The sequence below is a fragment of the Propithecus coquereli genome, unplaced genomic scaffold (genome assembly GCF_000956105.1).
Source record: "Propithecus coquereli isolate 6110/MARCELLA unplaced genomic scaffold, Pcoq_1.0 Scaffold358, whole genome shotgun sequence".
Classification (NCBI taxonomy): domain Eukaryota; kingdom Metazoa; phylum Chordata; class Mammalia; order Primates; family Indriidae; genus Propithecus; species Propithecus coquereli.
Window position 1 is genome coordinate 1,323,875 of NW_012149263.1, and position 10,450 is coordinate 1,334,324.

At 58.5% G+C, this 10,450-nt stretch overlaps 2 protein-coding genes across 4 annotated transcripts; both read left to right on the forward strand.

Annotated features, from left to right (window-relative positions):
* The first annotated feature begins 417 nt into the window (after nucleotides 1–417).
* Nucleotides 418–4,333, forward strand: LOC105816232 (RNA-binding protein 42-like). Its single transcript, XM_012651591.1, has 6 exons — nucleotides 418–466; nucleotides 567–721; nucleotides 1,200–1,532; nucleotides 1,789–1,906; nucleotides 3,819–4,013; nucleotides 4,092–4,333. The coding sequence occupies exons 2-6, from the start codon at nucleotides 584–586 to the stop codon at nucleotides 4,202–4,204; spliced, it is 897 nt and encodes a 298-aa protein (XP_012507045.1). The 5' UTR covers nucleotides 418–466; nucleotides 567–583; the 3' UTR covers nucleotides 4,205–4,333.
* A 3,042-nt stretch (nucleotides 4,334–7,375) lies between these two features.
* ETV2 (ets variant 2) lies at nucleotides 7,376–10,450 on the forward strand. Of its 3 annotated transcripts, none has more exons than XM_012651592.1 (6): nucleotides 8,117–8,186; nucleotides 8,284–8,385; nucleotides 8,627–8,686; nucleotides 8,936–9,415; nucleotides 9,913–10,025; nucleotides 10,231–10,450. In XM_012651592.1, the coding sequence occupies exons 1-6, from the start codon at nucleotides 8,117–8,119 to the stop codon at nucleotides 10,429–10,431; spliced, it is 1,026 nt and encodes a 341-aa protein (XP_012507046.1). In that variant the 3' UTR covers nucleotides 10,432–10,450. The 3 variants fall into 3 exon arrangements, with proteins under 3 accessions (XP_012507048.1, XP_012507046.1, XP_012507047.1); XM_012651593.1 differs by having other exon boundaries at nucleotides 8,284–8,362; nucleotides 8,607–8,686; XM_012651594.1 differs by lacking the exons at nucleotides 8,627–8,686; nucleotides 8,936–9,415 and adding an exon at nucleotides 7,376–7,796 and having other exon boundaries at nucleotides 8,097–8,186; nucleotides 8,284–8,361.

Genomic DNA, 10,450 nt, shown 5'->3' on the forward strand with positions numbered 1-10,450 from the left:
GTCCTCTGGCTAGGTCAGGGGACTCCTCTGGGTTCCAGCAGCTGCGCTTCCCTCTCCCAGCACGGATCTCTCTGCCTGGGCTTTTCCCCTCTCCAGCCCCGATCGCTCTGGGCTGCCGTTCTCTTGTGAGGCGTCTGTTCCCTCCTACTTGGACCAGGAGTTCCCTGAGAACCCTGGTCTGTCGGTGTGTCCCCAGCACTGCTCACGACAGGGCTGGGCCCAGAGGAGTTCCTCAGTGGTAAATTTTTGCTGAATGAACCAGTGGAAAGAGCCCACATCTCCCAGAAGGCTCCCCGACTCTTCCGCAGGATTTCTTGGATGCTGAGAGCACACCCACACACACCTTGCCCCAAGTACACCTGTCCCCCATGACACACACCCCCATCTCTCTCTCCCACAGCTGTGGCCCCCCAGAGGGCCCCTATCCTGCGTCCGGCCTTCGTCCCCCATGTGCTACAGAGAGCAGGTGAGGGGGCCAGGGTCATCATCCCTGCCACATAACTCCCCACCTAAGCCCTCCGACTCCCCCACTAACACCCTGACAGATTCTGCTCTCTCTTCTGCAGCAGGTGGCCCCCGCCCTATGGCCCTGCGGCCCCCTCACCAGGCCCTCGTGGGCCCCCCTCTGCCTGGGCCTCCTGGACCACCCATGATGCTGCCGCCAATGGCTCGGGCCCCAGGGCCCCCCCTGGGCTCCATGGCTGCTCTGAGGCCCCCTCTGGTGAGTATGGACGGGGAGCTAATGGTCAGAGGCGCAGTAGGCGGGGAGGCCCTCAGTCCTGGCCCGGAGGGCTGTGGCTGTGTCTGCCCCTGCCCCGGCGTTTGTTCCCCTGCCCTCACTCTTACTCCTGCTGCACCCATCTGTCCCTGTTTCTTTCTGGGGCCAAGTCTGTTTTTCTTGCCTTTTGTGAAGAGAGTATGGAGAGAAACACATGCTGTTGGTGTATTTCTGCCTCTATATCTCTATTTTTCCTTCGATCATCTCTGTTTTTGTCTCGATGTTATTTGTCCCTGTGTCTGTCTGTCTGTCTCTTTGCCTGTGTTCTCTGTCTGTGTGTCCGACTGGAGACTTCTTTCTTTGCCTACGTGTCTCCTGCCTGCTCCCTGACTCCCAGGCCCTTGCCTGGTCATGTGGGATGGGGGTGAAAGTAAGGTGTGAGTCTGTGACCTGGCCCCTCACGCTCTCCTCTTACCCGCAGGAAGAGCCAGCAGCACCCCGAGAGCTGGGCCTGGGCCTGGGCTTGGGCCTGAAGGAGAAGGAAGAGGCGGTGGTGGCAGCGGCGGCCGGGCTGGAGGAGGCTAGTGCAGCAGTGGCTGTGGGAGCAGGAGGGGCCCCGACAGGCCCTGCAGTCATTGGGCCCAGCCTGCCACTGGCCCTGGCCATGCCGTTGCCCGAGCCTGAGCCCCTGCCCCTCCCGTTGGAGGTAGTACGTGGCCTGCTGCCCCCGCTGCGCATTCCCGAGCTCCTGTCCCTGCGTCCACGGCCCCGGCCCCCCCGGCCTGAGCCACCCCCTGGCCTCATGGCTCTTGAGGTAAGCAAGGGAGCACGGCAGTGAGGGGACAGAAGGGGCTTGGAGGGCAGGCAGGAGCCCAGGAGCTTCCACACACAGAAACACATAGAATCTTTTGTCCAGATGGTGGGAGGACTTGGGGAGAGGGAGACAGACGCATGTATCCCACCCCCAAAAGCCCATCCAGTCCTTGCTGTGGAGGCAGGGGGCCGGGGGGCAAAGGAGAGTGGGAGACTCCAACAGCAAGCCCTTTGTACCCCTCTCCTTCCCTCCTCAGGTCCCAGAGCCCCTGGGTGAAGACAAGAAGAAGGGGAAGCCAGAGAAATTGAAACGCTGCATTCGCACGGCAGCTGGGAGCAGCTGGGAGGACCCCAGCCTGCTGGAATGGGACGCGGGTAAGCGGGCCGAAGCGCGAGGTCGGCGTCACTCCGCCAAGGGCAGGCCGCCCGCCCTGGGGCTACGGGCAGGGAAGGGGGACCAGGAAACTCCACACCTTTCCACAGGGCAGGCACCGTTGTTAGCCCACGTCATGGAGGTGAGACTACAGCTCCGAGGGGCCGGTCCCTCACCCAGCCTTGGGCCAGAACTTGGTGGGGGTGATTGGTACCTAGGGCTTTCTCGCCCATCGCACTCATGAGGGCCTGGCTTGCTGAAGGTCAAAGAGTATTCTTTCTTCTCACAACTTCTTATGAAAAGTTTTAAACTCAGAATGGCACAGTCAACAGTCATTTATCCACCACCTAGATTCAGCAATTAACATTTCGCTTGTTTATTCCTCTGTGTGTATAATACGTGGGTAATTTTGGTTTTTTCAGTCGTGTGAAGCAAGTCGTAAAGTGAAGTCATTATTTCACTCCTAAATATCTCAGTATCCAACTCCTAAGAAAAGAAACATTTCTTTCATATCGTAATACCATTAGGACATCTGAGAAAATTAACTATAATTTTGTGGCATCTTATGTTCAGTTTATATTCAGATTTCCCCAGTTGTCCCAAAATTCCACTTTAGCTGTTTTTGCCACAAACAAGAATGCATGCCATGTTATGCCTCTAGATTTTTTTTTTTTTTTTTAATGAGACAGGGTCTTGCTCTGTCATCTCCAACTCCTGGGCTCAAGTGATTCTGCCATCTCAGCTTCCTGAGTGGCAAGGACTGCAGGCACATGCCCCATACTCAGCTAATTTTTTTGTCTTTTTGTAGAGATGGGGTCTCACTATGTTGCCCAGGCTGGTCTGGAACTCCTGGCCTCAAGCAATCCCCTAGTCTCCGTCTCCCAAAGTGCTGGGGTTACAGGCATGAGCCACTGCAACTGGCCTAGATTATCTTTTAGTAAAATTAATCCCCCTCACACCTCTTTGTATATATTTTTTTTGAAGTGTCCAGGCCAGTTGTCTTATAGAAGGTCCCACCCTCTGAGTTTGTCCTGGTTTCCTCCTGGGGTGGCCCACTGTGTTCTCAAAGAATGTTCTTAGTCACCACAGAAGCCATGGGCAGCCACAGCAGTATCTGAGAAAGGAAACAGACCCACCTCCCACCCCAGTCCTTGACTTCTGTCTCCTCTGCTGGGACCCTCTACTGCCCCAAGCGAGGGCCAGACGGGACAGTGCAGGTTTGAGACCCTAGTTCTGTGACCTTGCGCAAGTCACTTAGCCTTTCAAGCTTCATTTTCCTCATTACCAGAAAGGGAATAATAGCATGAGCCTCATGGGGACGGGGCTTCACTGGGACTGAGCATGCTCAGTAGGGGCGTGGGCCCGACCCAGAGGGTGTGGCTGAGAATGGCAGCTGAGCTCGGCTTTGGAGAAGGATCAGGCAGTGTGTCCAGCGTTCCGGGGGGAATTAGAGTGGGCTTGGCAGAGGAAGCAAGGCTGAGGAAGAGGAAGCCTGTGCCATGATGGGAGGCCAGTAGGTGTTAGGGGCCAGGGATGTCCATGGCAAGGTGTCTAGGACACCAAGGGGTACCAGGGGCTCCGTGGAAAGGCCGGGCTGGAACAGAGTGAGGGGCTTCGTCGTGGGAATGTGTGAGATGGCCCAGGGCGGGGAAGGGCAGTACAGGTAGAGGTTAAAGGACTCTGGAGGCAGATGCCTGAGCTCGTGTCCCAGGCTTGCTGCTTCCTGGTTGGGTGACTTTGGACAGATGACTTGAGCTCTCTGTGCCTTAGTGTGAAAGGGTTGTTGGGGGTGCCAGGCGCACACAGATCTGTCCAGGCGCTTGGCAGAGCCTCCAGAGAAAGTGGCGCATTCCCACAAAGTGGGCCCTGGCCAGGAATCTGCATCCGCTGACCCTTTCTGTCTCCCATCCCCAGATGACTTCCGGATCTTCTGTGGGGATCTGGGCAATGAAGTGAACGATGACATCTTGGCACGCGCCTTCAGCCGCTTCCCATCCTTCCTTAAGGCTAAGGTGATCCGTGACAAGCGCACAGGCAAGACCAAGGGCTACGGTTTCGTCAGCTTCAAGGACCCCAGTGATTACGTGCGCGCCATGCGTGAGATGAATGGTGGGTGAGGCCTCCCCGAGGGACGGCGGCTGTGGCAGGCCTGACCCGAAGCCTGACCAGAACCCTCTGTTTCTGCAGGGAAGTATGTGGGCTCACGCCCCATCAAGCTCCGCAAGAGCATGTGGAAGGACCGGAATCTGGACGTGGTCCGCAAGAAGCAGAAGGAAAAGAAGAAGCTGGGCCTGAGATAGGGTCTGTGGCTGGGCACCCGCTCCCATCCGGCCGGGCGCTGGCTCCTCCCCACAGCTCTCTTCACAAAACCCCCAACTATCCACCCACCTGCCTCAAAACCAGTTTCAATAAATTTATGTTCATTTCCATCCTTGGCTGGGCTTGAAAGCACTCTGGAGAGTTGGGGTTGGCATCCCCCACCTGAGAGTTGTGGGGAGCCTTGAAAGTTTACCCGGACAGCAGATGAGTGTTCTGGAGCCCCTAAGGTGCACCCGTTACCTCCTCTCCAACTCTAAAGCGCACGGTGCACACAGCCCATTCCAGAGAAGGGAGGAGTCATGGCAAGGCCAAGCTGGGGCCCAGGTCTGACTCCAGCCTGTGTTCTCAGCACCAAGTAGGGGGTCTTCTAGGCCCGCCCTTCTGGAGCTCAAAGCTTTCTAGGCTTTCAACAAACTTGCAAATGCTGGTGACACCACAGAGACTGAAACAGTCCCGGGCCCTGCTCCCTGGGAGCTCATGGTCCAGTGGCAGCAGAAAGGCTGACGCCAGGCAGAGCGCGGAGCAGTCAGGGTAGGGCTGGGGGAGCCCGGGGTGCAGACCTGTGGATCAGAAAGGGCTTCCTGAAGGAACTGTCATTCTCACCCCTTCCGAGACTCATTTTCTTTCTGGAATTCTTATTCTCTGGGTGTCTCAGACTGTTTTCCAGTTTTTTCACTCTGCCAAACCCCAGCTGACTTATGTTGCTGTATGTCTCTGTGTGGGTATCTCTGTATCTCTGAGTGTCCCTAAGTGTATCTCTCTGAGTCTCTCCTCTCTCTGTGTCTGTGGGTGTCTCCCCCTCTCTCTCTTCCCAGCTCCAAGCTGGCCTCTGCCTGTCCAAAGAGGTGCAGAACCTTGAATGCCAGGCTAAGAGCTTAGACTTTACCCCGAAGGCTGCAGCAAGCAGGGGACTGGCACTGCAGATTCGTGCTTTCGAGAGAGCACTGAGACCACCACTGTGGGCTGCGGATCTGGAGGGAGGCTGTGGTAGGGACCAGGCCAGAGGAGGGACCTTCTAGGGCTTGAGTGTGGGAAGGGGATGAAGGTCTGCCAGGACACAGCCATCAGAACCTGCATTAGGAGGGGACAAGTCGGGAAGGACTTTCAGCTGCACAAAAGGCGTGGGGGTGGGAGGAGACAATACCAAGGACTCAGCGAAGGAGGTCACCCAGGAGAGGTGTCAAATTTCTTCTGTTCCTGTCTTCCCCCCTTACTGCCCCCTCTCTGACGTCACATTTTCCAGTCTGGTCAGAGGGGTAAGGGCTTCCTTCCCTGGCAGGAAGTGCCCTTCAGCCCCCTGCCACCTGGGCTAGACCACCCAGCCCCAGACCCTCGACCCCCTTCCCCTCCTCACTAGCCCTTCTTACCCAATCCCCTTCTGCCCACCGCAGCCATAGGGGCAAGGGACGAAAGGAGGGTTTTAAAAGTACACACAAGTCTTCCTGAGGACAGGGAGAGACAGACCGATACAGAGGAGGGAGACTCGAGGTGCAGGGAAGAGAACTCTCAGAGACAGTGCAGTGGGAAGGGAGGCGGGGAGAAAACCCGGAGAGAGAGGCAGATGGAGACAGACAAGAAGAAAGGAACACTCAGAGATGAGAAGGGACAGAGAGACTTGTCAAAAGAGACTGGGCAACAAGGCCTCACTGGAATCAGGCCAGGTGCCACAGAGATCCAGAGCTGGGGACATCAACCTCGACAGGGCAGAGAGACATGGAGAGACAGACACAGCAGAGAGGCCAGCTTCAGGGAGAGCAGGCCTGGGGCCGGGTGGGGCCGGGCAGGCCAGGACTCCCTTTTGGCCCCGGGGCTGAGTGGATGGAGGGGCCAGTCATGCCCCAGGGCTTGGTGGCTCAACCAACACTGGATCCAATCCTAGCCCCACTCTAGTCCCATGTGACCTTGATAAAGTTTCTCTTCCTCTTGAAGCCCAGTTTCCCTTCTGTAAAATGGACAGAACAGCAGTGCCTCCCTCCTCTGATCCTCCAGAATGGCAAGCGGTTAATAATCAAGAAGCTAGGCGAGACCAGGCGCGGTGGCTCACGCCTGTAATCCTAGCACTCTGGGAGGCCGAGGCTGGAGGATCACTCAAGGTCGGGAGTTCAAGACCAGCTTGAGCAAGAGTGAGACCCCTTCTCTACTAAAAACAGAAAGAAATTAGCTGGACAACTAAAAATATATAGAAAAAATTAGCCAGGGATGGTCGCACATGCCTGTAGCCCCAGCTACTCGGGAGGCTGAGGCAGGAGGATCGCTTGAACCCAGGAGTTTGAGATTGCTGTGAGCTAGGCTGACGCCACGGCACTCTAGCCCAGGAAACAGAGCAAGACTGTCTCAAAAAAAAAAAGTTATTTTTAATGGTAAATATTTACTTATTAATATAGCAGGATGGTCACAAGCATAGTCTCTGAAGCCAGGTTACCTGGGTTAAGGGTCGCCAGAATTAGCAAACGAAAATATAGGACATCTACTTACTGAATTTCAGGTAAAGAACAATTAATTTTTTAGTTGTATATGTCCCAACATTGGATATGTCCCAAATGTTGTCTGTATGTATGTACTAATATATGTTACATGTATGAATTTTTTTTTTGCTTTTTGCTGAGTTATTTGAAGCAAGTTACAGACATTGTAACACCTCATCCCTAAATATCTGTGTTCATTTCCTAAGAGACATCTTTCATACCATAAGACCATTATCACATCTAAGAAAATAATTATATAGTATCTCCTGTTCAGTTTATACTTAAATTTCCCCAATTGTCACACGCTATTAGAGCATGCCAGGGCACGGGCTCTGGAGAGGAGGAGCAGTGGGAGGAAGCCTGTCTCAATTTCCCCCTTCATAAAATGCATATAGGAATAGTACCTACCTCCTAAGAGGATTAAAAGAAGGCCTATGGCACAGTTGGTGGCACAATGATCCCTCACTTAATGTCAGCTGTTATTACTACTGTTATTGTTTATATTGTTGTTATGACGGACACTCCCGGGGAGCAGCCCCAGGATGCCCTCCCCAACTTGGCCGCGGGGTGGGGGGTTCGGGTCGGCCTCCCCCACCTCCACTCCACCCCCCGGACCCCGCAGTCACTCTGCCAATTGTGACGTCGGCTGACGCTGGGGAGGTGGGGGTATCTGGCCGGAAATCCCTCTTCCTGTTATAGATAAGCCTGGGGCAGCCCGACTGACCCCAGACCCTCCTCCCTCACCACCCTCCATGTCGCAGGATCAAGTCCCCAAGACTGAGAAGCTGTTCCCCAAGCCCCCTTTCCCGCTCCATCACCCCGTAAACACCCCCAGCCCCCGCCCCCCGGCTCGCCCAGCAGGCTGTTCCCCAAGTCCCCATCCGAGCCTAAATCGTCCCTGCAGCAGGACAGCCCCAGAGGCGAGCGCCCATCCCTGAGGCGGGGGGCGCGGCTCGGCCCCGCCCCCGCCCCTGCAACTTGACCCGGGCTGCGACCCCCTGCTCTGACGTCTCGGAAAATTCCCCCCTGCCCAGGCCCTCGAGGGAAGGGGTGCATGGTATGAAATGGGGCTGAGACCCCCGGCTGGGGGCAGAGGAACCCGCCAGAGGTGAGCGGCGAACTGAGGACTGGATGCCTGGGAGTCCAGGTTAGGAAGGACCAGGGGGCTAGACCCCCAAAAGCTGGGGGCCTGGACGCCCGGGTTTGAGAGGGGCAGAGGGCTGAGGTCCCTCACTCCTGGTCTGCGAGAGAGGGGGCCGTAGGCCAAGATGCCTACGAGGTTCCCGGGGAAGGCAGGAGCACAGGCCCGGACTCCGAGGTCTCCGGGAAGCAAGGGCTGGGGCCCAGACTCCCGGGTCTCCCAGCGTCACAGCTTCACCCAGTGCCATTTCGACTTTTCCCGACGCAGAACATTCCCGAAGAGCATCCATGGACCTGTGGAGCTGGGATGAAGCAGCACCACAGGAAGTGCCTCGGGGGAACAAGCTGACAGGGCTGGGTAGGCTGCCAGGGCTGAGACAAGGTGTGTGGGGAGGGTGCCCAGGTGGGGACCGCTGCTAACCCCCCACCGGCCCTGACCTCCTCGTTGCCTGCAGAAGGAGCTGAATTCGGCTTCTATTTCCCTGACCTGGCGCTCCGAGGGGACATGCCAACCGCAGAGACTAGCTGGAAAGGTTGCTGCGGGCTGGGAACCCTGGGTGCTGGGGGAGACAGGGGGAGGCCGCGCTCCCGGGTGTAAGGGAGGAGTGGGGACCCGCCTGGACTTCCGGGGCTGAGCAGCCAGGGCCCGCCTGCTTGGACTCCTGAGGCTGAAGGCGGGGTCCCCGGGTCCTGAGTGAGCAGGGACTGGGGGTAATAACGCCCAGTCCCTGACAGATAGACTCCCGGGCGGGTCGAGGGCGGTCTCGAAGTCGTCGCTCACACTCCTCTCTCCCGCAGGGCTCCCGCAGCGGGGCTGGGACCCCGCGCTACTGCACCCAGAAGCTCCGTGGGGGGCGGGTGAGTGTGTGGGGGAGGCGGTGGGAAGCGTGGACGGGGGTCCTCAGGCACTGGGGCTGGAGATGCAGACTCCCCAGTCTTTGCCGAGGAGCGGGGCTAGGACTGGGGACACCTGCTTTCTCAAGGTGCCACGGCCTGGATCCCGGAGCCCCGGGCCCCAAGCGCTAGGGCTGAGAGCTTAGACCCCTGCAACCGCCGAGGGGCCGGGAAACCTGGGTTCCGCTCACTTGGGTCCGTTCCTCCTCCCAGAGCCCGCCCCTCAGGCTCTTCCGTGCTCCGGAGACTGGACGGACCTGGCGTGCGCGGCCTCGGACCCGTGGAGCCGCGGCTGCCAGACCCTGGACCCCGCCCCTCCCTGCCCGGGCCCCGCCCTGCTCTCTGGTTCTGAAGGGGCCGCGGGCCAGAACTGTGCCACCTCGGCGGGAGGGGCCGCCTCGTGGACGCGCGCCCAGGTGGCCAGGAGCGCCACCCGCTGGGACTGTTCGATCGGCCCCGACGGCGCCACCTACTGGGGCAACGGCCTGAGCGGGGAACCGCGCGCGGACTGCACCATTTCGTGGGGCGGCCCTGCGGGCTCGGACTGCACCGCCTCCTGGAACCCGGGGCTGCATACGGATTGCACCACATCTGCGAAGGGGTACCAGGGTTCAGCTCTCACCACTTCCTCCGAACAGAGTCAGCAGTCGGACTGTGCCGCTTTGGCTCGTTACCCCAAAACTACCCAGCGAGGTGAGAGGTCAGCGAAGTCGGCGGAGGGAACAAGGCCGCAGTATTGACGCCTAGGCACCTAAGGGGGCGGGACCCTGGAAACTGGCAGTGAGGGAAGGGGCTTAGGGACCTAAGCGCTCCAGGGAGGAGGGGCCTGTGGCCCTCACTCCCGGGTCCTTGGGAAGGAGAGGACTAAGACACTGGTAGTCTTCGAGGGACCAAGGGGACAAGGACCCAGGCTCCTGGATTATGTGGGAGGAAAGAGATGAGGGTCTAGACCCTCATCGAATCACCGAGGTGGGAAAGCTAAACGCCTAAATCTCCAAGGTGGGGGACCTGAGCCCTGAGTCCCCGAGGCTGACTCTTTGGTCCCCTATATGGGTCCCCGAGGGGGAGGGGATCTGGACTCATGGGTCTCGAGTTGGGAGGGCCTGGACCCTTGGCCCTTCGAGGCGACAGAGCCTGGTCATTGATCTGGGGCCGGGAAGATTGGGGATTCACCTGCCTCCAACCTGCAGGTCCCATTCAGCTGTGGCAGTTCCTCCTGGAGCTGCTCCACGACGGGGACCGTAGCAATTGCATCCGCTGGACAGGCAACAGCCGCGAGTTCCAGCTGTGCGACCCCAAAGAGGTGGGGCAGCTCCCTTGCCCCGCCAAGTCCCGCCCCCTCTCCTGTGGTTCAACCTAGTCCCGCCATTCACTTTGCCTAGTCATTGGCCCCGCCCCTTCCCCGCCCCTATTCTCAAGGCCCCGCCCAACCTTTCTCCAGCCGTATTGCTCGCCCAGGCCCGCCCCGCCCACCATGGCTAAGCCCCGCCCCCTCCCCTCTGCCCCAGGTGGCTCGGCTGTGGGGCGAGCGCAAGAGGAAGCCGGGCATGAATTACGAGAAGCTGAGCCGAGGCCTGCGCTACTACTACCGCCGCGACATCGTGCGCAAGAGCGGTGGACGCAAGTACACGTACCGCTTCGGGGGCCGAGTGCCCGGCCTAGCCTATGCGGACTGCGCGGGAGGCGGACAGGGAGCAGAGACACAATAAAGATATCCGGATAAACCTC